This window comes from Uloborus diversus, chromosome 8 (genome assembly GCF_026930045.1).
Source record: "Uloborus diversus isolate 005 chromosome 8, Udiv.v.3.1, whole genome shotgun sequence".
Classification (NCBI taxonomy): Eukaryota; Metazoa; Arthropoda; class Arachnida; order Araneae; family Uloboridae; genus Uloborus; species Uloborus diversus.
The window spans coordinates 149,974,686-150,002,167 of record NC_072738.1 but is presented as its reverse complement, the minus strand read 5'-3'; the positions used below and the strand labels follow the sequence as shown (position 1 = coordinate 150,002,167).

Genomic DNA, 27,482 nt, shown 5'->3' with positions numbered 1-27,482 from the left:
ACTTTTGGGAGCCACTGTATACTCCCTTGTTGCTGGAAATTTTAGCAAATGACGGAAATATTTTTTTTTTTTTAATTTTGTGTTTCTAAAAGATTGAGTCATCTATTTTCCAAGAATATCTGTAGTAAAGGCGTTATATCAACAATATACAATATTAAAATCCACTCTTTATGGTAATTTTTCGGTTTTCAAAAATGAGTCAGATTTATCAATACAATTCCAATTTTTCCTCTTCCAAAACATTTCACGACGTAGGATTAATCTAATACAGTCACAAAAATTCAGCTAATGATAAGAAAAAAGAGGAGTTTGATATCAGTATCTTCAAAAATAAACACGGAGAAAGAGCTGTTTCACTCAAAGAAAGTTCGTTTGGAAATAACTTGATAACACTCCATCTAATCATTTCTTATATAAGGTATTTTCATCGATGCCGACAAAATAAAATTCGTGGTAAACATTGGGAACCGAGGAGATAACACATTTATTTAAGGAAGCCATTTCAGTAGAATTTAAATATTCTTCGTTCGACACAATTATTGTGAACATGTTGAAAGTGGCCGCTTTGGTAAGTTTCTTTTTAGAATATGCTAGATAAAATTGCAACACTTAAGTATGATTTAAATTAAATTACTCTGCAAACGAAAAAAAAAAAAAAAGCATAATCAGGTTCTGATTTTAGCAATTTATCAATCCTCCTACTTCGGTTAAAGTTGTTGTACTAACTTTTAATGATAATTCTTACCTTCATTTGTGAGTAATTAATTTTCTTTCGAAAAAAAGAAAGGAATTATTAATGCAAATGTATAAAAAAAAAGCTCCACTTTAACATTTTAAGCGAAAAATTTTTTTGCATCATATGTAGAGCGCGTGCAATTAATTCTTCGATAGTATTAGGGAATGGCGCGAAGCAATTTGTACGTCTTATTCAACGTTTTTACAATGAAATACGTTTACGGTTGTCTTTTCTGGCAAGATATCGCGTTTGGTGATTTCTCACTGCGAGCAATTATTAGCAGCACGTGAATTATTCATTAAATAAAGTAATATTTTTGGCGCTCCGCAAGAATTAAAAATTCGATCCAAAACAGTGTTGCCAGATTGAGGGAAATTTCCCCATTTTGGGGAAATCTGGTGCTCTCTGGGGAAATTTTGGGGAAATGGATTTTGAGGGGAATTCTTTGGGGAATAAATTTTTTCTTGGGGAAAAGAAATTGTGATTAAATTTGCGTCTTGACATCTAGTAGTTACATTCAAACAGCGCAGTGTTGCTAGATGGTCAAATCCAGATTTCCCCAATTCTCTTCCAACTTTTCCCCCAAAAAGCGATGTTTTCTATCAAAATTCCCCAAAATCAAAAATTATTTTTCCACTAATATTTTCATAAAATGAATCAACTTCCTCTAATATTTTTGTCTCTTAAAAATTTTTTTTTTCCCCCAAATAACCAAATTTTCTTATAAAATTCCCCAACTTCTTTTTTCTTCCCGTTTTCGCTTTTTTGAGCAATCACGATTGCTTATTGTTCTCATTTGACTGTTTTTGATGTTCCGTGCCTTTTTCAGCTTGGACCAGAAACCTCTGCAGCACCACCGCCCACCGTCCTCTGCAGGCGGCGCGGCGCGGCTGCTCCGGTCCTGAGCTATCCGCTTCTCCTGGTCGGAGACGTCCATGTCCTACACACACGCACGCTCACACACTCACACACATGCCTACGTGCATACACACAGGTCTACGCACACACACAAGCCTACACACATAACTATGCACACGTAACCGCCCAGGAGGAGAGGCAGGCTTGGGTGAGGGGGAGACAGGAGCTGTTTCTAGAAACAATAACTCCAATTAGTAGGGTCCTGTCTCAGTTCGTGATTGCGAAAAACATAATTTGAATTCAAAATTTCAGAATTCAAATTAATTTTAATTTTTTTTTTTTTTTTTTTTTTTGTCTTCTTTATCTTTATCTTTACTAATAATAAAGCTGAAAGTCTCTCTGTCTGGATATCTCTCTGTCTGTCAGGATCTCTGGGACGCGCATAGCGCACCGCTTGGCCTATTTTCATGAAATTTGGCAAAGAATTAGTTTGTAGCATGGGGGTGTGCACCTTTAAGTGATTTTTGGAATATTCGATTTGTTCTTTTTCTATTCCAATTTTAAGAACATTTTCCCGAGCAAAATTATCATAAGATGGACGAGTAAATTACCAAGATATCATAACGTGGAATTGTAACGTGGGCAAGCCAATTGGCGGGAAATTCATCATGCATTATTTGTAAATATACAGGAGAACCAAAAGACCTTTTAATTTTCTACTACGGGCAAAGACATGCGGATGCCACTAGTCATAAATACAAGCGCCTGACCGAGAGATAAGAAATAGCCAAATGTTTTATTTCTACTTGCATTTACTACTCTGCTTCTGTATGTACATTTAAACTATGATTTTTGTATATATTTATCCAAGAACATTTTCTTCATCACACTTATTTTTACCTGTTTCACGTATCAACTATTTACTCACACAGAACATTAATGCGAAATCCGTAGCATAATATTCCACACAATGCGAAATGCAAATTCCATAAAGTTGAGCAAAGCTAAACCAACGCTGTTTGATACAAACAATGTAACTACTACTTCTTGACGTGACAAAAAAAATTCTTTTTTCTCAGAGGGTTTTTTTTCCCCAGGTTTTCCCCAAGAAAAAAAATTTTCCCCAAAGAATTCCCCTCAAAACTCATTTCCCCAAAATTTCCCCAGAGAGCACCAGATTTCCCCAAAATGGGGAAATTTCCCCCAATCTGGTAACACTGAAACAGCGTTGGTTTAGCTTTGCTCACCTTTATGGAATTCGCATTTCGTATTATGTGGAATATTATGCTACGGAATTTGCATTAATAGTTCTGCGTGAGTTACTAGTTGATACGTGAAACAGGCAAAAAATAAGTATACGAAGAATGTTCTTGGATATATATATACAAAAATCATAGTTTAAATGCACATACAGAAGCATAGTAGTAAAATGCGAGTAGAAAAATTTTTTTTTGGCTATTTCTTATCTCTTGGACAGGCGCTTGTATTTATGACTAGTGGCACCCGCACGGCTTCGCCCATAGTAGAAAATTAAAAGGTATTTTGGTTCCCCTGTATATTTACAAATAATGCATGATGACTTTCTCGCCAATTGGCTTGCCCCCGTTACGGTTCCACATTGTGATAACTTGGTAGTTTAGTCATCCATCTTATGATAATTTTGCTCGAGAAAATGTTCTTAAAATTTCAATAGAAAAAGAACAAAATCGAATTTTTGAAAAATCGCTTAAAGGTGCACACCTCCATGCTACAAACTGATTCTTTGCCAAATTTCATGAACATCAGTCGACCTGTCTAGGTGCTATGCGCGTCACAGAGATCCTGACAGACAGAGAGAGAGAGACTTTCAGCTTTATTATTAGTAAAGAAGGTAAATAAAGATAAAGTCAAAAAAAAAGCGAAAATGGGAAGAAAAAAAGTTGGGGAATTTTATAAGAAAATTTGGCTATTTGGGGAAAAAAATTTTTTTCAAGAGACAAAAATATCAGAGAAAGTCGATTCATTTTATAAAAATACTAGCAGTACCCCCACAGCGATGCCCGTGCTAAAAATTTAATAGAAGTCCATTGAATAAAAAAAATTGACGCCCCCTCCCCCTCTGATGTGAAATGATCGTTTTTCTTTGTATAAAATGCGCACACACCTTTTCAAAAAAAAAAAAAAAAAATATATTTAAGTTTCTTTGGAATTTAAAACTTTTCGTCAAATCATTAAATTAAATTTACAGTTGCTTTAAAACTCTATTTAGCGAGTGATGCGGTTTTTACTGCAATTTAAAATATTTCGCCAAATAAACAAAAAAAGACATCAAATAATATCGTTCAAATGTAAAAATAATTCCGCAGCTCTATTGTTTATCACCAAACTTGCCCAGCAACCATGCTATCATAATCCATTCGTCTAACGAAAAGCAAAAAAACATCCCGTTGAACATTCAAAAAATCATCGTCAGAAAAAAAGAAAATGTCGTACATTTCACTCGGATAAAAACAAATCAAAAGTTTCTTTTCTTTCAAAACAAATCGCCAAAACAATGAATTACATTAACGGTTGCCTTAAAACAATAATCCTAGACTGAACTGCTCAGCGCCTAACGTGCCAAGCGACCGCGCTACCGGAACCCAGCCCTTTTGCGAGTGAAGCGGATGTTTTTTCTTTGGCAATAATAAATAAATGTTTCGCCAAACAAACAAAAAGGTTAAAATCACATTAACAGTAGCTTTCAAATCTTCATATATTAAAAACTGCTTGCCCGGTTTACCTTGAGAACAAAAATTGTGTCAAGTGTGTCAATATTCAACACACATTGTCAAAAATTATGTCAATATTCAACAATTAATTAAAAGAATAACTTAATAATTTAAAGAATAACTTAAATAAAAGAAACAAAACACCATGCAAAATTACCAGGTCGAGAGAGATCTGGAGTAAAAAATCTCGCTTTTTCCAATGCTGTCAAAAAGAAAACTGTGGGACAATTTCTTCACTTTTCACTGATAGATTTTATGAAGAAAGTATTGCATAAATTTCAGCTAAGCCTAAAAAAGTTCGAGCTATAAACGCAAATTACTCCCGCCGTAATTAAGTTAGAGCATTGAAATAAATTGTTTAGAACGCAGAAAATTCTGCCCTTTTTAACGATATATAATATTAATATGTGCAAGTAATTTTTCACCCCTTTAATAGCCAATAATAGGCAATTTACGTGAAATTTGGGCCTACATTTGAATAAAAAAAAGAACTATTTATCGGATTTTTTCGAATTATAGCCTATAACTCAGTAAAAAAGCACCTTTCATGTAGTGAAAGAATTTTTCAAATAGGTGCAGTGGTTCCGGAGATTACCTCGAACATGTATAAACACACAAAAATTCGCCCTCTCTCTTTATAATATTAGTAAAGATTAGTGGAAAAATAATTTTTGTATTTGGGGAATTTTGATAGAAAACATCGCTTTTTGGGGAAAAGTTGAGAGGGAATTGGGGAAAGGCACCTATCCGCGGGGTGAACGGGGTGTTGTACCCACGGACAAAAAAGATGGTTTTTAAGAAAAAATTTTTGAAGTTGAAAGCTTTTAGATTTTCGCCTGACAAAAATTGCCAATTTAGATGATAAGTTGTAGATTCTGTCAGAAAATTTTTCTGGTTGATTATCTATTCCCAGAAACCAGCAAAAAATGAAAAGTAAATTTTGTCCGTGGATACAGCAGCTTCCTCTAATAATTTAAAAAAAAAAAAATGAATAGGCTAATCGAAAAAGCATATTTAGAATGAAATTTTACCCAAAAAATATTTGTCCTCTCCTTCCCTTTATCGAGATATAAGGTTTTTAAGTTTTCACTGTTGACGTGCCAACGCATCTGATTATTTTTCTGTGTCATTACTGCTTCGTACCCATCAATGTTACGGATTTAGATTTGTATAAAATGTGAATGAAAGGTAAACGTTCCCAAAACATTGTTGCTCTTTATGTGGGAGCTCTTTATCTTGGCAGGCAATTAACTTTATAAACTGCTATTGTATTTTCGTTCTTTTTTTTCGTCCCCCCCCCCCATGATTACAAAACTGGGGGACGATTAAAAAGATGTTCACACCTCAGTCAGAGTGAGTATCTTTTTAAAAAATGCATTTTAAAGAAAGATTTTTTTTTTTTTAAATGTGAAGAAAGAGTTAAACAGGATTAGGTAATATTTTCTTTAATATTTAAGTTAATCACTTATTGTTGTTACTTCTTTTCATTTCTTTTTTTAGGTAATATTTGCCAGCGTTGTTGTGAGCGGATGTAGGTACAAAGACTCGGAATGCGCCGACTACGTAGTTGTTGAGCAACATGCAGTAAGTATTGACGAAAAGGGGGGGGGGGGGAGAGGGGTAGTGTGTGAGAATCATCTTCAAAAACTCAGGGATGGTCATGTTCTCGAGTTCAAGCATTAATCAAACTTAATGATTTACTGAACTTGAAATTGAAAATACTTTTGCACGAAATTTTTTTGAAATGCAGTCCAATTTGCTTATAACGAGCTCTGATTTAACGAAAACCCGGATTTAGCGAGGAAATCAGAAATACTTGGTTGATATAATGTTAAATCTATGGGAGCATAATTCGCTTTTAACGAGGAAACCCCGCTTAAAGCGAGCAATATTTTTGTGATTCGTAAAATTTTCTATTGATTTCCAGCTCAGCTTATCCTGTTTTGGTAAATTTTCTTTAACATTCCAAAGTCAATCAAAGTTACTGGTAAATCATAAATCTTGATAACAAGCTATAATAGCACTTTTTAATTTGTGGAGCAAAGAATCATTTAAAAATTTTATATATGTGTGTATGTGTTTTCCTCAAAAACAATGACCTAAGACAGAGACATTTACACAATTAAAAGCAAAGTAAAAAATAACCTATTTTGTGCTGTTCAGTGATTAAAGATAAGAAGAGAAAAAGAAAGTTTAATGAATTTTTATGGTTTTTTTTTTTTTTTTAAATCACGGACTCGCTCTTTACGAGCACTCGGTTATATCGAGCGAAAATCACGGTCCCTTTGTGCTTGTTATAAGTGAGTTCGACTGTACTTTAGTTTTTATATCCCAAACTAAAGCACGGTCCTAAAAGGGGGATAGCCAATGATAACCCTAAATAGAACAAAATGGTTTCTTTCATCTTTCGATCACGCAAGTTAGGGCAAAAAAAAAAAAAAAAAAAAAATCAGGCAAAAAAAAAAAAAAAAAAAAAAAAAAAAAAAACGAGCTGATGTGTGCATCACACGACTTCCTTTTACGCCACTTGAATGATAATAGGGCCTTGGAGTAAGCAAAGAAACACTTTAAATATTTTCACTCCAAGTTTGTCGCGAACCGAAACAAAAACGTTTTATTACGTTACGGATTAATGTAAAAAAAACCTGCCAAATTTGTCGCGAAGTTGGCGACAAAAATTGGCGACCAAAAGCTTGGCGATATATTGCTAAGTGTTTGCTAAATTATAACACCACTTGAGTTTGAACTGAAATTTACAATGGTTTTCCTCCAAAAAGGTGTAAAAGACCCCCTTTGGAGTATCCAAATGCAACCAAAAAGGGAGGTGCACAACTAGAACCCTCTAAGAGTCTACGCACCAAATTTCAACTTTCTAGGACATACCGTTTTTGAGTTATGCGAGATACATATGCACATACACACATACGCACATACATACGTACATACGGACGTCATGAGAAAACTCTTTGTAATTAATTCAGGGATCGTCAAAATGGATATTTCGGGTGTCTATACGTTTTTAGGCATGTATCCACGTGTGGTCGGGTTGAAAAAAAAATCCCTATATTCATTCGGGGACGAGCAAAATGGAAATTAAGGTCGATTTTTGTGTAAAAACTTTTCGCGAATACAATACTTCCTTTACTGAGGAAAAGGAAGTAACAATGAAAATTGATTTCTTATGAACCCTTAAAGAACTGATCGCAGGGATGGGATAGTATCGATCCTTTTTTAGAAGGTTTGGAAAGTTCAATCGTAACTGATCGTAGAAAAATATGAGATATTGTGGGCGTATTTTCCCCCGGGATTTGAAATGCATTTACAAAAGCAAAGAATGAGCTAATATTGGAGTTTCTTATGTCGCCCAGTAATTTGATTTTGTCTCTTCTAGGCGACATATTTTTTTCACTAGGTGACATCAGGATAGAATTAAGGCATGAGCACATGGGGCTCAGGTCTAGGGCTTCAAAATGAGAAGGGGCACCAAATCTGTGGTTGAAGTAGGGCCTGATTACTGAATAGGCCAACTAGGCATGGCCTAAGGCCCCTGCTCTTTAGAGGGCCCCATAATGGCCAAAATTGTTTTTATGCAATGGCTAAAATTGTAAGGTTTAACTACTTAGGGGCCCCGAAAAAAGCGTTTGGCCTATCCCCCTGATACATTAATCGGGCCCTGGGTTGAAGTTTTTCTTTTTAAATAAGTATTTTTTTATTGCACTAGAGCCAGATGTGTAAATTAAAAAAAAAAAAAAATTTATCCTTAAAATTTGAACCCTCTTTTGCAAATTCCAAGGTCAATATGTTTTATTACTTCAATGTATGTCTATAGTTCGGGCAAAACCCATAGATGTAGTATTAACTATCTATGATCTAACTTAGTTATAATACATCTATGATCTAACCTGGCACCATTGGGAAGGATACGCAGATCCTAATCACAGCATTATGACACTACTAGGTTATATTCGCCTCAACTACAGTTAAACAAATTCTTGTGTTTCCTATCAAAGTAAATAAATCAACAAAAATTAAAAAATGTCTGCTCAAAAAAAGAAGATACTGAAACCTAACATATATATAATGAAACGTTATCGTTTGATCCAAAAAAAAAAGAAAAAAAAAAGATGCTCATTAAATGATTAGCCTAGAAACCGCAAATAAATGCTCTGCATTTATTAGAATGAATGTTAGAAAATATGAATTTTGTTGAATTTCTAGGATTTACTGATTTAAAAAAAACGTATAAAAAATAAAAACAGCTGTTTTGTATTTTATTGAAGGATTATGAAATTCGTTCCTATCCAGCGTTGACCTGGGTGATGACAAGCGAAGAATCTCGAGTACCAAGAATTGCTAAATTCAAAACATTCAGAAGGCTTTTCAATTATATCAGCGGCGAGAACGATCAAGGTAAGTTGTACTATTTGATTTTCTTATGAATACAACAGCTTAACTGTCACAAACCGTACAATCTTTTCATCTACAGTTGGGGCAAACCTAGCCTGGCAGCATTGTGAGGCTACGCAGACCCTAATCACAGCATTACGACTCTGACAAGTTTGGTTTGCCCCAACTATAGATATATTCTGGAACTTGAATATAAATCTTATTCAAAAACACAGTAATTGCACTTAACTTTTTCTTCTTTGTGCATTGAATTAATAATACGGTAGAAACTACCATGCTTATTTATCCTCATATAAATAATAATCGATGATCGAGTAACCGGCGTGTTTCAACAATAAAACTCACGCCACGGCATGATAATTTTATAACATCTTTTGGTAATTCAGTAAGTTACCGCCCATTAGCCAGAGCTAAGTCAGAAATACATGAAATACACCGCCAGCTCAGTCAATTCCAGCCGAGGACTGCAGTTTCGTGCTTATTAGCACTCATCAGCCCGGCATAGGAGTGACTGAGCTGGAGGTGGAAAACCATTTAAGGAAGCCAAGAGTGCCAAACAAACTGGTAGCTAATGCAGAATTAGCACTGATCAGACGAGTGACCGAAACAATGGTTCGGTTCAACTCGAATATTGAAGGCAAGGCAAGTATATTCAGTAAGTTACCGCCCATCAGCCAGGGCTAAGGCAGAAATACATTAAATACACCGCCAGCTCAGTCAATTCCAGCCGAGGACTGCAGTTTCGTGCTTTTTTCCACCTCCAGCTCAGTCACTTCTATGTCAGGCTGATGAGTGCTAATAAGCACGAAATAGTAGTCCTCGGCTGGAATTGACTGAGCTGGCGATGTATTTAATGTCTTTTGGTAATGTTTAACATGGAAGGAAAGGCTTTATTGTAACAAGGCTCAACTCGATTCGGCAACTTAACAGTTTTACTGGTAAGACTCATTTAAGGGGAATGAAGAAACGGAAAAACAGTCAACAATGAATGCTACCTACTGGAGTTGAGAGTTAATCCACTGGAGTTAGGGTTACCATTTCAAATATCAAAATATCCCCAAACAGGCAATTGCTTCGTTCAGATGCAGAAGTGTAGAAGGAATTTTCACCCGTCATACTTTGACGGGTGACTTTCTAGTCTGTTAAATAAAAAGCAATACAAATAAATTCAATATTTTTTAATCGGAAAACTATATTTCGGGCAATTATAACCATGACTGCAGAATCGGAGTAGGACAGATTTCGGGGTAAAGGAGTCTGAGTTGGGAGTTGAAGGTTTAAAATTCCAAAAGTCGGAGTCGGAGCCGGTCATTTCCCCTCAAAAACCCGCAACTCTGCTAGTGCTTGCGGAGTAAGGGTCAAAGTGAGTTTGGGGAAAAGGAGGCGGAGTCAAAGCTCCGGTGCTCGTTGTGTCACTATTGTTGCCGGAGTGAGTGATTAGATTTTTGAAAAAACAATTTTAAAATGTACTATACGTAATCATATTGCACTTAACCAACCATATTGCACCTAATTCCATAAAATATCAAAATGAAATATTTATTTATGTTTTTTTAGGTATAAAGATCAATATGACTGTGCCTGTCCGAATGAGATCTACAAAAACTGATGGCAAAACCACACTTGAGATGAGCTTTTTACTACCATCGGTGGTTTCATCAAGTCCTCCTGTTCCCAATGATAAAAGTCTCACTGTATCTGCAGAAGATCCCACTTTATATGCTGTTAGGTAAGAAAAAGCCCGATGGCATTGAAAAAATTTGCAAATAAGTTATGAATCAATTGATTTCATTCCAACTCTGCATTAGCTTATAACGTAATATCATGCAAGAAGAAAAAAAAAAGGCGTAACTTCGAACACATTTCCTTTAGAAAACAGTGGCCCACAAAGTTGATCCATATGGCCTGTTGTTCTGTTCATTCAATTGCGAATTGAAAACGATGTTCTGAAAACTTCCAAAACGACCGATTATTATCGTTCGACATTGAGAATGATTGCTGAAAATGTGGAGCCAAATGGTCTAAAATTGGTCGCTGTAAGACATATGAAAGCTTGGTATTGATAAAATAAGCATATACCTACTTATAGTTACATTAACAAAGACAAAAAATTCCCAGTTTATAATTTTTCTTCTTTTTTTGAATGTACTAGCGATACCCGCACGGCTTTGCCCGTAGTAGAAAATTAAAAGGTCATTTAGTTCGCCTGTATATTTACGAATATTGAATGATGAATTTCTCGCCAATATGGCTATGTTCATTTGCTCGCCTACGTTACGGTTCCACGTTATGATAGTTTGGTAATTTACTCTTCCACGTTATGATAATTTGCAGGGTAAAAATTTTTTAAAATTAGAATAGAAAAAGAACAAAATCAAATTTTTGAAAAATCGCTCTGAGGTGCACACCCCCATGCTACAAACTAATTCTGTGAAAAATTTCGTGAAAATCCACGAAATCCGCATAGCGCCTAAATCGCCGAACGATTTAGGCGCTATGCGCGTAACAAAGATCCAGACAGAGAGACTTTCAGCTTTTTTTATTAGTAGAGATTAGAGTTAAATAAAAGCGCTTCTATTAAAACTACTTCTAAAAACTACGCATTTTGTTCCGCACTTTAAGCATAAGGACAAGAAAATTCTTCAGCACTTAAATTAGAAGTCGCAGTCAAAAATGATTAATGTGGGCAGTTTGTTCCTGCGAAACAACTAAACTCGTAGTCCTTTAGAAGAAGATATACATTTAAAGAACATTCTAATTTTACCACAAGAAAACATATCATTGCTTAACTGAGAGATTTCTAAATGCTATTTTTAAAAGTTGTTCTTTAATTGACATCTGATTTAGTGTTACAAATAAATACACTGTTGTGTCAGAAGAGGACTTTTTTAATTTTGTATCCCCTTTTAGAGAATGTTTCAATGTGAAAAACGTTTTTATCATACACAGGGAAGCAAAATAAATGCAGAACCTAAGTAAGAAGAACTGTCAGATATTTGAGTCGATCTTTGAGCACTTTATTCCATAATGATCTCAATAAAAAGGTTTTTTTCTAAATTGACAAAAGCTAAACAAAGAATAACCACAGGGTTTGTTCCTTGTTGAATATATCTTGCATTCATTTTCTAGCTATCATTTTAGTGTGTAGAAATGTGTGCTTCTATACTTTGCTGCTGTGTTTTCGTTTTTGTGATGAACTATTGAACAACGTCAAACTAAAACACTTCTCTCAAGTTTTATTATATGTGTAGTCTTATTTCTTTTCTCCACTTTTTTTTTTTTTTTTTCATTTTCTTTGTTTGTTACTTATTACTTACTTCACAAGGGGATTGCCAACTTCTTGCGCATTTTACAAGAGGTTCGCTAGGGATAAAAGGTTGCGAACCGCTGGCCTATAGTAACAAATTTATGAGAAAAAAGCATATTTTTTACAGAATTTGTAATGGGTTTTTTTCCTTCAGTCAAAAGTAGTACTTTTTGTCACTGAAATTGATAGAATAAGCAAAAAAAAAATAATAATAATAACTTGGATTCAGAAAATACTTTCATTTTCCCAACAGTTATTTTTAATCAATTTTTTAAAATGTCCGAATTTTGAAACACGGCGTGATCTTGATGACGTCACAAATGATGCTCTTTGGCGCATCTTTCTATCGCGTTTCCACGTTATGATAATCAGGAAGCGAATTAAAATTGCGCTCTACGCTTGCTATCAACCCTATCATTGCCAATACACGTTAATAAAGATGCGAATTAAATATTGTGCTATGTGAATGGCAACATTGAATGGCATTTCATCATTTGTGATGTCATCGGACAGAAGCGTAAACATTGGAAGCGCACCGACTTAAGTAATTTTCTTAAAATATTAAACTTAAACAAATTATTTAAAAAATGGTCAGATCCTATGTCTTTAAGCATGCTCTTTCAGAAAAAAAATACTTTTAAAATTTTGGAAATGACCCCATTGCCTGTGAGGTTCTTCATTGGAATACAACATTTAGTTTCTCTTGAATTATTAAATTTCATCAACTTAGTATTGTTATTGTTATTATTTTAACTATAATTAATTTACAATTGCTGACAAATTTATGAAATGAATGAAAATCATTCAGTTGGTGACATTTTAGTTGTAAATTATTTGCTCCACAGGACATTCAAAGGATACGTTTGGAGGGAGAAGACTTGGGCTGAAGAAGCTGCCAAACTGTCTGAAAGTTTGAGGAATGACGAAACAGTAGATAAAAGTTATTACTATCAAGTTGGATACGACGCTCCTTTCGAATTCTTTGAAAGGCGGAACGAAATTTGGATGGTGAAACCGAACGGGGAAAATTTCTCTAATGAAGTGCCTGACAATAAATAAGAACTTGTTTCATAAGATATGAAGTTGTTTCTTCTTAAAAACAGGTACATTTAGATGAGATAACACATAGGTACAAGCTACAGTGGCTCCCAAAAGTGTTCGTACACTTTGAAATTTTTTAGTAAAACCAAAATAACTCGAAGCTGAATTCGAATATGAAGTCCAATATTTTTTCACATCATTCCTATGTCATTCTAAATACAACCCATTGGTTTTTTCAAAATATTGACGGATCTTTTTTTCGAAATGGGTCAGAAAACGAAGAGACAGAGAAATAACACGCCACAAAAGTCATCGTACACTCAAATATTTTCGAATAAATTCATGATTAAAATTATCACATGTCGTTTTATTAATATTTTTGCATTGTGTTGACCCTTATAAGTCATTTGGCTTTAATTTTTTGTTTATTTATTCCTTAATATTTGCTTATTACCGTAAAAAGGCTGGTATTCGTAAAAAACAGCAAACACCATTCAAAATTTGAATTTTTTTTCAAACAGTAGTGGTAAATTGGCTTGAAATGTCTCTAAATTAGTTAATTTATTTGTTTGTATAGTAAAGTGCTCGATAAAATGCTTTAAAGAAAGGAATCGGACCGAAAACAAGGTAAGAAAAGGTCAACCGGCAAAGTTGACAAAACGTGATCGAAGATTTAAAGTTAAAAAAAATTATGAAAAATACACATTTGAGTGTTGTAAAAGTTTCTGCAGAGTTAAATGAAACATTTTATATTTAATTTTCACCTAAAATTGTTCGCCAAGTTCTCTGATTAGCTGGAATAAATGGGTCCTCTTCCCGCAGAAATTTTCTTGGTCGTGCGTAAAACAGAAAGCTTACGCTTTTCGTCGCAAAATCAATGATAAATAAGCTAAAATCGTTTTAGAATCATGTCTTACTTACAGATAAACATTAATTTAACATTTTTGGTTAAATTGTTGTATAACTGTAAGTAGAAGAAAAAATTAGAAACTTAATCTTGAGAACTTATTTGGATCAGTTTATCAGGACGGTGGAGGTGTTCTAGTGTGAGGGTGCATATTAGCATCAGGACTTGGTAGTTTGTAATTTTTTGATGAAATAATGAATCATGCTGTTCCTTTAAATATTTTAAAAACCAATTTTGAACTCTTAGCCAAAAATTTGGTTATTGGAAACAACTTTGTTTTTTATCAAGATAACGATAAGAAGCACACGGTTTTTAACGTTTGCGTCTAGTGCCTCGAAAATTGTCCTTAAGTTTAGAAAATACTCCCTCAATCTCCAGATTTTAACTTAATGTAACGTATTTAGAGATATCTGGAGGCTAGATTACGAAAATAGGGCTTTAAGACGAAAATAGAGCTAGAAACAGTGAGACTCGAAGTGTGGTTGAACACTTACTCAGAAATTACGCAAAAAAAAGAAAGAAAAAGAATGAAATGTATTCCCAGACGTTTAAAAGGTGTTATGAATACTGTATGATATTCTAATAATTAATAACTTAATCAAAAGTTAGATTATTCAATAATATATAGACATTTTTTAAAGTGAACGAAGACTTTTGTGAGATAAAATTTCCGGCACTTTTTGGTTTTTTATTTTTAAAAAATTAAGCTTTAATATTTTTTTAAAAACTTTTCATGTAGTTTTGTTAAAACTTGATCATAGATTTTATAATTAAATACTTATTCCGAAATATTAATCCTAACCAATGGATTGGGGCCTATTTCGTTGAAAGTCGTAGGTGTACGAAGACTTTTGGGAGCCACTGTATATTGCATAGGCATACACATGCTCAGTGCAGATAAGTTTAAAACTTAAATGATGCAAGTTGGCGACGCGACTATTAGCAAATCGGTCGATTACTGATTAATTGGCCGATGCCGCATAATTTATATTTAAAGCTGTAGGCTAGCAATTCGAAATAATGATACAGCCACAGGCTACCAAAGTCTCAAAAAATGGAAACCACTTTTGCACTATCGATAGCCTTTTTTTTTTTAAGTATGCACGCAGTGAAAAAGTAAAATAACCTATATGCTATTATATAATAATAGTAACAACAAATTCAAAAAATATGATGCTCTACAAAACCAACAGAAGACAAATTTTACTGGGTGTATTTTTTAAAATAAAGATATAGGCATGCAACAAAATTAAATATTTTAAAACTTTTTAAATATAATACAAATGTAGGCAATTATAATTGAATGAACGCAAATGTAAGGGTAACACGCCCAGTAGTTGGCAGGTCACCGGTGGTTGGCACTTCCAACAAAAATGTCCTAAAAAAAGATTCATATCCAATCTTTTTAACCCCCGACACACAAAGGAAGGGGGTTATAAGTTTGATGTGTCTGTGTATCAGTGTGTCTGTCTGTGGAGCTCTAGCTTCTAAACGGGTGGACTGATTTTGAAAAAAAAAATAATAATTTTTTTCCGCGTCTGATAGAATGTGTTCGGAACTTCCATGTTTCATAGAATTCGAATTATAACGTTTTTTAAAAGCAAATTTTAATAACGGCAAAGCCTTGATTCACGCGATTGATAACCGATATCATTGTTAGCCGACAAGGAAATTAAAAACAATGATTTTAAATGTTTATCTGTTGCCAGTTTCTATTTAATAGCAAATAAAATACTTGAAATTGATTTTTAATAATATAAGAATTTCAAAAGGATTTTCAATTTTCTCTCTTAATTCTACAGTTGCTACTCAATCGGGGTTTTTTAAATTTTTTAATTTTATAAAATATAAGCTATATACCAACTGATTGTACATTTATAATTTAAAGATTTTAACTTCGATTCATGTTACTAAATGATAGCAGTGCATAGAAAAGAGACAAACAGACAGGGGGTGCCCCTTCCCCAAAGAGCAAGGACGCATCTCCTAAAGATCAAGATGACCCCCCCCCCCCCCCCACCCATAAAGTACCGATACTTTTGCAGCAACAATATTATATAGGCTGTATTATTGATTTGAATCCTACAGAATCTATTGTTACATTTTTAAGAGAAACAATAAAAAACCAATACGTTTGGCCATCACAGTCAGTTATTGCGACTATAGAGAATCGTCTCATTTTTTACGGTCCCTTAGAATCATCGGGTAATGTTCCTTTTTCTGTGGAAACAGCTATAATTCGTAATATCAAAACTGCATACCGACTGATGAAACAGAAATTATCTCAATATTTTTTTCCATGTATTCCAATTTTTTTTTCTCTGAAATACTTTTTCAATGTCTAGATATGTGATTTAACATTAATTTATGTAAAATTACTTTCTTTAAACTAACATTAATTACGATTATTAATGTTGTCATTTGCTAACATTTAATTAATGTTAACATTTATTTAATTAATTGTTAACATTTTCGTCCAGATAAATTATAACAGGTAGCTCGGTACACAAAAGATCAGTGCAGTGGAAGATCCTTATATTTGGTGGAAAGAACAAATTAGGTAATATATGAAGTTTTAAAAGTTTTCCGTTTAAATGATCGGATTGTTAATCGGTCGGAGTTGACTTCGTTCTCTGATCGGCTGGATTACAGTAACGTAGTGGCTTGGCGACTTTGGCTATAAACAATAGCCAAGTTAGTTGCGTGAGCATTTGTTTACATTTTAAAGCTACTGTTAATGCAATTTATTGTATTTTTTGTTTCTTTGGCGAAATACTTTAAATTGCAAATAATTGTTTTTCGTTTTTAAAGAGTGTTTAGTCACTTTAGTTGAAGAATGTGTTTATTTTACATCGGGAAGTGGGGGGGGGGGGGGTGATTTTCGATCGACGGTAACGATTTGAGCCAAGAAACAAATGTTGCTAGGTACGGTACTTTCACGGGACCTAAAATCGTTGCTTTTAAGAAATGTGTGAAAAGGCTTCACTCTTTCGCTCTACGTTTTATCTGTTCTTCGTTGACATATCACAGTAGAAAATTTCATTACAATAAAAAAAATTTTGAAAAGAAAATAGAACCAACTTCAAAATTGCTCTAAAAAGTGAAAAATAATTTTATTCTTTAAACACCATCGATAATGCTTTTAAACTCAATTTTTGAAGTTGGCGCAGAAACAAAACGTAAAATCCAGTGTAACCAGGCTTCGTTCATATTTTTTTTCAGAAAAGCATCCAAAGTTACGAATGAAAGATTTATATCGTTATTCAAATACTAGCCGCCTGCGGCGACCAGCTGGTCCGCTTTTTTACGCCATTCGCCTTTTTGCGCCAGGGTTGGCGCCTTCGACGGCAGCTTGGAAAATTTAGCGACGGTATTAATCAATGTTTTTCTCTATATTATCAATATTATCATTCGCCTTTTTACGCCAATGTTGCCGCCTTCGGCGGCAGCTTAAATAAACTTTGTGGCGGGTATCAATGAATCTATATCTATCTATATCATTAGTAGTTTGAATAAAATATTTTCTAGATCTATCTCCAGTTCCGTCGTTCGGAGTATTATTAAAGGAGGGGGAGGGGAGACACAAACGGCGTACTCTTCATGCAAATTTTGTAAAAAAATAACAAAAAGCACTCCACTTTTATGTGAAAGCATTGTTTTTTCGAAGTCATGGTGTGTGTGTGAGGGGGGGGGGGGCATTGACGCCTCGTTGAAGTTCCTTAAATGACGGGCATGTCTCTTTCTTTGCTGTCCATTTACTGTATCGACCTCTATATTTGTTTATCTATCTATACGATCTATGCATATCTATCTCTGACAGTAATTAACAATCTTTTTTTTTATTTATATAAGTTTTAATTCGAAAAAAAACATTTTTTGTCCACTAAATCTCAATCTCTGTATTTACCTAATGCCGCCTTCGGCGGCTATCTACCTTTACGATCTATCTCTAAGTTTTCCTATCCATCTCTATTTATTTTGACTTCCCCGCTCATCTATCTATACATATAATAAAATAAGATGTTTGTGTGTGTGTGTGTGTGTGTGTGTGTGTGTGTGTGTTTGTGGCGCGCATCCCAGGAAAACAGTAAGGCCTAGAAAGATGAAATTTGGTATACAGGTGCAGTTTTTGCTGAAAAAGTGCACCTCGGGCTTCGATTTTTGATATTTTTATTAGAAAAAAAGTTATTTAATGTTTTATGCGTTTTTTTTGCACTTTTTTAGTACTTTTTACCTCACAGACCCCGAACCAATCGCACTACACAAATATTTTTTGTACTATAATGTAGGAAATTTAGTTTTAAAATATGATGATTGAAATAATTTTGAAGATAGAGCAATTTTTGTATTTTTTATTGATTTTTGAAAAAAACCTTTATTTTACATTTTTTTCTGGGTTTAGTTTTTTTCGAAACCCATCCTGCGACAAGTATTGAACCCTCAATTCTAAAATTTTAGTTGGTAATAGTAAAAACATTCCGCCCTCTTCAGAAGAAAAAAGTTTTGAAAAATACGAAATAGTTTTTTTTTTTTACAATTTTTTTAATGGCAGAACACAACGCGCGCTGTTCGCTTGCCGGCTGAGTTCCGAGTTTACCTCATCACGTGATCCAACTGAAATCGTTTGCCTTCTCTTCACCTTTCTTTTTTTTTTTTTTTTTTGCAAGAGCTACTTTTTGAACACTACGGAGAACAAAGAGCTTTTATTTTTGAGGGCTATTTTGATTAAATAAATAAAGTCCGCGATTTTTTGCATGATCTTCGTTTCTGTTACGAATTGGCGGTTAGGTTAGGTAGATACAGAGATAGATAGAGGTTGAGTGGACAAAAAAGGTTTTTGTTTTCGAATTAATACTTATATAAATAAAAAAAGATTGTACTGTCAGGAGGTAGATATGCGCAGATCGTATAGATTGATAGATAGACAAATATAGAGTTCGATATAGCAGATGGACAGCAAGAAAGAGGCATGTCCGTCATTTAAGGAATTTCAACGGGGTGTCAGTGCCCCCCCTCCCCACACACACCATGACTTTGAAAAAACAATGCTTTCACATAAAAGTGGAAGTGCTTTTTGTTATTTTTCGACAAAATTTGCATGAAGAGTACGTCGTACCCCCTCTAAAAATATTCCAAACGACGGAACTGGAGATAGATCTAGAAAATATTTTATTCAATCTACTAATGATATACATAGATATAGATTGATTGATACCGCCACGAAATTTGTTTAAGCAGCCGCCGAAGGCGGCAACATCGGTGTAAAAAGGCGAATGATAATATTGAGAAAAAAGAGAAAAACGTTGATTAATACCGTCGCTAAATTGTCTAAGCAGCCGCCGAAGGCGGTAACTCTGGCGCAAAAAGGCGAATGGCGTAAAAAGGCGGACCAGCTGGTCGCCACAGGCGGCTAGTTTCCTAATAAAAACAAAGATCACTCAAAAAACCGCTTTTTTTTATTTAAATAGAGCAAAAAAAAAAGTTATCTCCAAAATTTCCCGTAGTGTGCAAAAAGTAACGAAGTAAAGTAAGTGACGAAGAAAAAGAAATCTCGCTGTTTTTATTGAATTAAATGCGCACATCTATGAAATGTAACGTAATATAGATACAGCAAAAGGTCCAGCTTGGGGGGGGGGGGAGGAATGGAAAAAGAAATAAATGCAAACAAAAAAAATTAAACAAAAAAAAAAGGGGGGAAAGAAAAAAAAGCAAGCACTGCCGGAAAAACACGTGGTCATCACGTCATAAAATGTAGAAGTAAGCTATATAGTTAAAAAAAAAAGTTAACATTGTTTCCGATTAAGATTCCGTCGTAAATATCGAATCGAAATCCAAGTAGTGACGTCAGAGACATAAAAGATTGAAGAACGCTTTTTTCGACCGATGCGTAGAAAGACATGATGTGTTCAGCATTAAAAAAATTGTAAAAAAAAAAAAAAAAACTATTGCGTATTTTTAAGAACTTTTTTCTTCTGAAGAGGGCGAAATCTCTTTACTATTACCAACTTAAATTTTAGAAATGAGGCTGTGATACTTCTCGCAGGATGATATTAGAAAAATATAAAATCCAGGAAAAAAGGGAAATTGAAGGTTTTTTCAAAAATTCATAAAAAATACAAAAATTGCTCTATCTTCAAAATTTTTTCATTCATCGTATTAAAAATTAAATTTCCAACACTATAGTAAAAAAAAATATTTGTGTGGTGCGATTGGTTCGGGGTCTGTGAGGTAAAAAGTACTAAAAAGTGCAAAAAACACATAAAACATTAAATATTTTTTTTTCTAATTAAAATATCAAAAATCGAAGCCCGAGGTGCACATCTTCGGCAGAAACTGTACCTGTATACCAAATTTCATCTTTCTAGGCCTTACCGTTTTCCCGGGAAGCGCACCACACACACACACACACAAACATCTTATTTTATTACTAGCCGCCTGTGGCGACCAGCTGGTCCGCCTTTTTACGCCATTCGCCTTTTTGCGCCAGAGTTGCCGCCTTCGGCGGCTGCTTAGACAATTTAGCGACGGTATTAATCAACGTTTTTCTCTTTTTTCTCAATATTATCATTCGCCTTTTTACACCGATGTTGCCGCCTTCGGCGGCTGCTTAAACAAATTTCGTGGCGGTATCAATCAATCTATATCTATGTATATCATTAGTAGATTGAATAAAATATTTTCTAGATCTATCTCCAGTTCCGTCGTTTGGAATATTTTTAGAGGGGGTACGACGTACTCTTCATGCAAATTTTGTCGAAAAATAACAAAAAGCACTTCTACTTTTATGTGAAAGCATTGTTTTTTCAAAGTCATGGTGTGTGTGGGGAGGGGGGCACTGACACCCCGTTGAAATTCCTTAAATGACGGACATGCCTCTTTCTTGCTGTCCATCTGCTATATCGAACTCTATATTTGTCTATCTATCAATCTATACGATCTGCGCATATCTACCTCCTGACAGTACAATCTTTTTTTATTTATATAAGTATTAATTCGAAAACAAAAACCTTTTTTGTCCACTCAACCTCTATCTATCTCTGTATCTACCTAACCTAACCGCCAATTCGTAACAGAAACGAAGATCATGCAAAAAATCGCGGACTTTATTTATTTAATCAAAATAGCCCTCAAAAATAAAAGCTCTTTGTTCCCCGTAGTGTTCAAAAAGTAGCTCTTGCAAAAAAAAAAAAAAAAAAAAGAAAGGTGAAGAGAAGGCAAACGATTTCAGTTGGATCACGTGATGAGGTAAACTCGGAACTCAGCCGGCAAGCGAACAGCGCGCGTTGTGTTCTGCCATTAAAAAAATTGTAAAAAAAAAACTATTTCGTATTTTTCAAAACTTTTTTCTTCTGAAGAGGGCGGAATGTTTTTACTATTACCAACTAAAATTTTAGAATTGAGGGTTCAATACTTGTCGCAGGATGGGTTTCGAAAAAAACTAAACCCAGAAAAAAATGTAAAATAAAGGTTTTTTCAAAAATCAATAAAAAATACAAAAATTGCTCTATCTTCAAAATTATTTCAATCATCATATTTAAAACTAAATTTCCTACATTATAGTACAAAAAATATTTGTGTAGTGCGATTGGTTCGGGGTCTGTGAGGTAAAAAGTACTAAAAAGTGCAAAAAAACGCATAAAACATTAAATAACTTTTTTTCTAATAAAAATATCAAAAATCGAAGCCCGAGGTGCACTTTTTCAGCAAAAACTGCACCTGTATACCAAATTTCATCTTTCTAGGCCTTACTGTTTTCCTGGGATGCGCGCCACAAACACACACACACACACACACACACACACACAAACATCTTATTTTATTATATGTATAGAAGATAGAAGAAGAAGATAGAAGATAGAAGATAGATAGATATGTATAGATAGATGCTGTCATCAATGCATAATGTATGTGATAGTGAAGAAACTGGGCGTGGTTAAATTTATAATTATAGTTGAGTTATGGCTGTGAATGATTTTATCTATCGTTTTTGCGCCAACTTCAAATTATTTTTCACTTTTTAGAGCAATTTTGAAGTCGGTTCTATTTTTTTTCAAAATATTTTTATTTCATTCTTTTTAGTGTAAATGTAGGTATTTCAGAAATAGTAAGAAGTTACCATCACGAAACTTCGCCTTATTTCTTTCATAAAAATGCGCCATACTAAAAAAAAAACAAAAAACTATAAACACGCATTAAACTTTAGGCGATTGGCACTAAAAACTTATCTTCGTTCCTCTCTGGAATTCATGTGTAGTTAATTTAATTATAACCATTTAAGTATTACGTTTTCCCTAATTAGTTTACATTTCATAGCATACAAGGTTCTTGTTATGCAATCCTGTATTTTCTTATTTATCCCTGATCATCTGTTATTGGCGTAGATGATAACAATAAAAATACTACTGTGTAGTTGAGGCAAACCAAATGGTAGCATTGTGAAGGCGAAGCAGATCCTAATCACTGCATCACCTCGCTTCCAGGTTAGGTTTACCCCCACTATGAAGCAATAGCACTGAAGAAGGGAAAATTTCGATAATTCACATAGGCTTACTATAAATCAGCAGTATTACCAAAATCAAATTATTTATGCCAAAAATGAGACGACAGCGCCAGATTCCCGATTATCGAAATATCCCCCTGAAGAAACTTGATGCTTGCTTCAGAGAAGCCTTCATTCAAAATTATCACTACAATTACTATCAATGTTACTGTCGTATGGCACCAAACTTTCATAACAATGGGTTTTATATTCAATCATTTAATAGGGAAATTGCATGAAATTTGTTGTTTTCTGCCCATAACTTTTTTTTAAAGGACAAATATGGTCAAGCAAAGTAATGGGACCTAAGTTGAGCCATCCCCTATCTATTAAAAAAAAAGAATCATCAAAATCGGTTCACTAGGTGAGACGCTGTGAGTGGACAAACAAAAAAAAAAAAAAACATACATACGGTATGAATTGATAACCGCCTCCTTTTTGAAGTCGGTTAAAAAACTGAGCTGGATTTCTTATTGTCCTTTGGCAACGGGTTAAATATTTATTTCAGTTTTTTTTTTTTTTTTTGTCGTGTCCATGGACAATTAAATGGCTCCGTGTGTCTTCAAGACTGCGTCCGCTAGCTGCAACGCATCTGTGCTGTAGAGAACTTCTCGAAGTTCTGAAGCCAGTGGCACCATACCCAGCTGCAGAACATGTGGGATAAGGGCCGGGCACTCAAGAATGTGATCCGGAGTCAGTTGGGCATCGGTGCAGTTCTTGCAGGGAATATAAGTTCTCGTTTTGTCGGGAAGAATTTTCATCCCTTTATAGTGGTTTGTTCTTAATCTTGCAATTGTAGATGTTAGGATTCTGGGGCAATCAAAGTCGGTGATGAGGGGCTTCTTAAAGGTATGTGGCAGAAGTCTATGTGTTGCGACAGCATTTGAGTCTGCAAGCGTGATGGTGGTGCAAGGTTTGCCAATGTTTCTGCCTTCTTTTGCTAGGCAATCCGCACACTCATTCCCTTCAATATTCACGTGTGCCGGTATCCATTGCAGCATGCAGGATTTTCCATTGCCTTGCAAGTCTTCGAGTAGGGCATTTATGGCAGAGGTGATGTTGGTTGCTCCGTTTTTGATTGCTTCTAAGGCCGCTTTTGAGTCAGAGAAGATTGCCAATCCATCAGTTGGGACTGAGATCTCTTGATTGGTCATGTAAAAAGTGAGTGCGTCCTTAATCGCAAGAAGTTCGCTGATGAAGTTAGAAGCAATTATGCCTGTGTTGATTTTATGTGTATATTTATCTCTATTTGGAAGGAGGAAGAGAATGCCAGCACCTCCTTTGTTGAGGGATATGTCAGATGAGCCGTCCGTATAGACAGTCACAAAGTTACCCTGGGAGAACTTTTCAATCGTCTCAAGGCCTTTTTGTCTGAGTGTTTGTGGGTCTTCTTTTTTCGAGCATGGTTGTAGGAGGTTCGAATTAATCTTTGTTTCCTTTGGTGGCTTTCTGGGAAATAGAGGCTCTTGCAAAAAGTTCAAGGTGGAATGCTCTAACTTTATTTGGCTCCTGATGTCTCCATCAAGTTGGAGCGTTGATGATCTTTTAAGCCTTTTCCTGTCTTTCCATTCGTTGAACACTCTGGTGGAGATATGGTCTTTATTGTAGCAATGTAGTTTGTTGGTGAACTTAATGGTGGCAAGCGCCTACAATCCAGAGGAGGCAGACCACATTCCTGTTCAGCTTTTTCGTTATTAGTGAAAGAGACTGCGGCAATAATAATTTTTGATTTTTATTCCCTCGGGGGAGCCTGTAACCCCTAAAGAGCGCGTCCCCGGGTGGCGGATAGGGGAATGCCTTCAGTGGTCTCCACTGGTGGTAGAAGGGAAATAAAATACCTTCCGCGGACCAACAGGTAGAAGTCCAACCTTTCGAGGCTCTGGCAACCCTCCTTTCCATGGATAGTGCAATTTTATTTCAGTTCTCGCTCAACAATAGGTTAAAATAAATATGAATCATTTGGGAGATACAACCATCCAATGTTTAAATTAATTAATTAACAAAAACGTTTCGATTCGACCCATCGCGCTTCGAAACCATGCTTGCCACAATTTAATTACACACAAAAAAATTGATCAAAATCATTCCAGTCGTTTAAAAGCTTTATGGTGACAAGAGCCCAAACAGAAGATTTTTATGTATTAAGATATTACCTTTTGTTGCATTATGAGCGGCATTTATTTTATACTCATTCAAAATATTTTTTTCTTTTAGACATACTTACACTAATTTCAGTTAAAAAACGATATTCTGGTGAGAATTGTTCGATAATAAAAACAGGGCGTGTCGTTAAGATACATGATAGAAAGAAACTTTTGTATTTCAGGGAAACATTTTAATTAGTCATCAATCACTTTAGCATAGGTTGTGTTTATCATTCCTTTTATTTACAAGAAATTATGCACATATGCATCATTGTGCATCATCTTTCTAAATTTCCCAGGAACCGTGGGAAAAATCAATAGTTGCTCCATTAGATTTTTGTTTTATTAACATTCTGAATTGTTACTTCACTCGCACTTTTTCTCTCACATCACGCTCTTGTTCCTTCTGTGCCTGACTTAGGCACATCCACAACAAAATTGCTTATTTTATTCAAGAAAAGAGATTATAAACAATGAGAAAACTAAACAATTCTCGAAATGCGTTGGTTATACGCACGTTTGAGCGGATGCTCTCTTGATAAACCAACAGCTGTACTCAGTGATCGCTACGAAGCCTGAACACAGGACACGCAATCACGGACAACGAGAAAGACAGACAAACCGTCAAACAGACAGACATACATTTTCCCCATCTCAATACTCTACTTTCCAATTTTTAATTTTTCGATATTTATTTAATGGTTTTTTTTTTTTTTTTTTTTTTGTTTTTTGTTTTTTTTTTTTTTTTTTTTTTGACTTTTTTTGTTTTTTGCAATATTTTCAAGATGCATTAAGCCTTCTTTCATGCTTTTTTCTTCTTTCTCTGACTTTTACTGGGAAAGTAGGATTAAAAAAAAGAAGGAAGAAAGAAGGAAAGAAAAACTACACTAAAATTAAAGATACTCATTAAATTTCACGGGAAAGAAATCCGAAAATCTTGTACAATAAATTTAAAAGAAAAAGTCATGGGTGTTTATTAGAATTCAAATAGTTGTTGACAATCGTTTAAATAAATTACAATAGACTACATTAGTTTAAATAGAATTTTCTACTTACATTCACCAATGACGAACCACAAGAAGACTAAACTAATCTGCATCGCTTAGATTAAACAATATTTACATCGCAATGCGCAATATATTTCATAGAATATAGAGACAACAGCTGAAATAGCTTGCATTCGAACCGAACTTCATAACGGAAAGAATTTTGCGGGAGCAGACGTCAGGCACGGAGTTGAACGAAGTAATTCAATATCGTCTTCCGCGGCATTCATTCCCAGCAGGAACATGATTCATTTGACGTTCTGTAACCGTAATTATAACAAAGAAGGAGCTTTTCGTAAATTTTTGATTGAAGTACAACTAGCAGTCGTTGCTGTTTATAAATCGCTCAGATATTTAGGGACACAAAAATCGAATCAAACGAAAATATGAGTATATTTTAAACTATTTAAAATCATGGGCGCTCACAGGGGTGCCCCCTTAATATCAAAGAGGCCCCCCCCAAAAGCGAGAGCCCCCCAAAACGAGAAAAGTACGCCTCAAAACACTCCCCTAAAAATTTCAATGGCGCAGTCTGCGCCATGACCCCCTCTAGCAGGTGGGCACCCTTGGGTGCTCATATGAGGGGAGGCAAGTGGGGGCTCAAGCTCCCCCCCCCCTTAGAAATTAGAACTCTCTTGCTTTTAGCATTTTTTTTCTATGCAAAAATGTAAAAACATTTCTTCTCCAGTCATTCATGAATAAGTAATTGCAAAAGTCAAATTTCAAACTCGAATCTGTACTGAAAACGGTTTTCACGGGGAAAATATCCTGCTAAACCATGGGGAGAATACCTGAGCCCCCCCCCCCCTTAAAATTTTACTACTGTCTAAACCATGTCTAAAAGTACAGTAGAACCTCGTTTATCCGGATCTCTTGATAATCCGGATAAAAATTGTAGACTTAAAAAAAATGTTCACACGCAGATAATAATTTTAAATTATGGCAGCGAAAACCACTATAGTTCTATAGGGATGCATCGATTAATCGGTAATAATCAATAATCGGCCAATTTTTATAGATTAATCGGTGTAAAAGTATTTTTTGATTTAAACAACTTTAAGTTTGGATGGGGGGGGGGAGTACACCCAGGAACAAGAAACTATGCAGAATGAATTTATAAGCAATAAGTAATGTTTTTTTTTTGTTAATTTAATTGTTTAAAAATGAAAGTAGGTGATTCTGCGATCGTTATATGCATGTCTGTCTCATTTCCTCGCAAATGTCTGAGAGAATACTCCTAAGAACCAGAACCGCCGAGAGTCTAGTTGAGCTCCTTATTGTTCGTTTGGTAACCTGGCCCCCTCCCCCAGTAAACTCGTAAAACTTTTTAGAATAAAAACTACTCCAATTCCGAGCAGAGCCCTTAGTTTCAGATTAAGCTGATATTGCCTCTCGTCGGCCCTGAATGGAACAAACTATTTTTCTTAGGTTTTTAAGTTACATACTGCTGTTTTATACAGCACGGACAAATAAAGTAAAATTTTCATGTCCAGATAACAGGATAAAATTTTACTAATAATAAGAAGAAAATTGGCTTACAGAATTTGAATAAAATTTTGAAACATTTTTTTTTTTTTTTTGAAAAAAGAACTAAAATAAAGAAAAGGGAATAATTACTCATGAGAGTAAGCAAGCAATAAATTAATTCTGAAAAGACAAAATTATGAATTAAAAAAAAAAAAAAACAAAAACACAGATAAAAGAAATGGGGTCTTTTTCAAAATTTTAAAAGTATTTCTTTCTGAAA

The 27,482-nt window shown here is 34.6% G+C and overlaps 1 protein-coding gene across 1 annotated transcript; it reads left to right on the top strand.

Annotated features, from left to right (window-relative positions):
- The first annotated feature begins 420 nt into the window (after nt 1–420).
- On the top strand, nt 421–13,145 carry LOC129227848 (heme-binding protein 2-like). The gene is made up of 5 exons (XM_054862466.1): nt 421–568; nt 5,845–5,928; nt 8,625–8,754; nt 10,309–10,480; nt 12,904–13,145. The coding sequence occupies exons 1-5, from the start codon at nt 548–550 to the stop codon at nt 13,115–13,117; spliced, it is 621 nt and encodes a 206-aa protein (XP_054718441.1). The 5' UTR covers nt 421–547; the 3' UTR covers nt 13,118–13,145.
- Nucleotides 13,146–27,482: the final 14,337 nt, after the last annotated feature.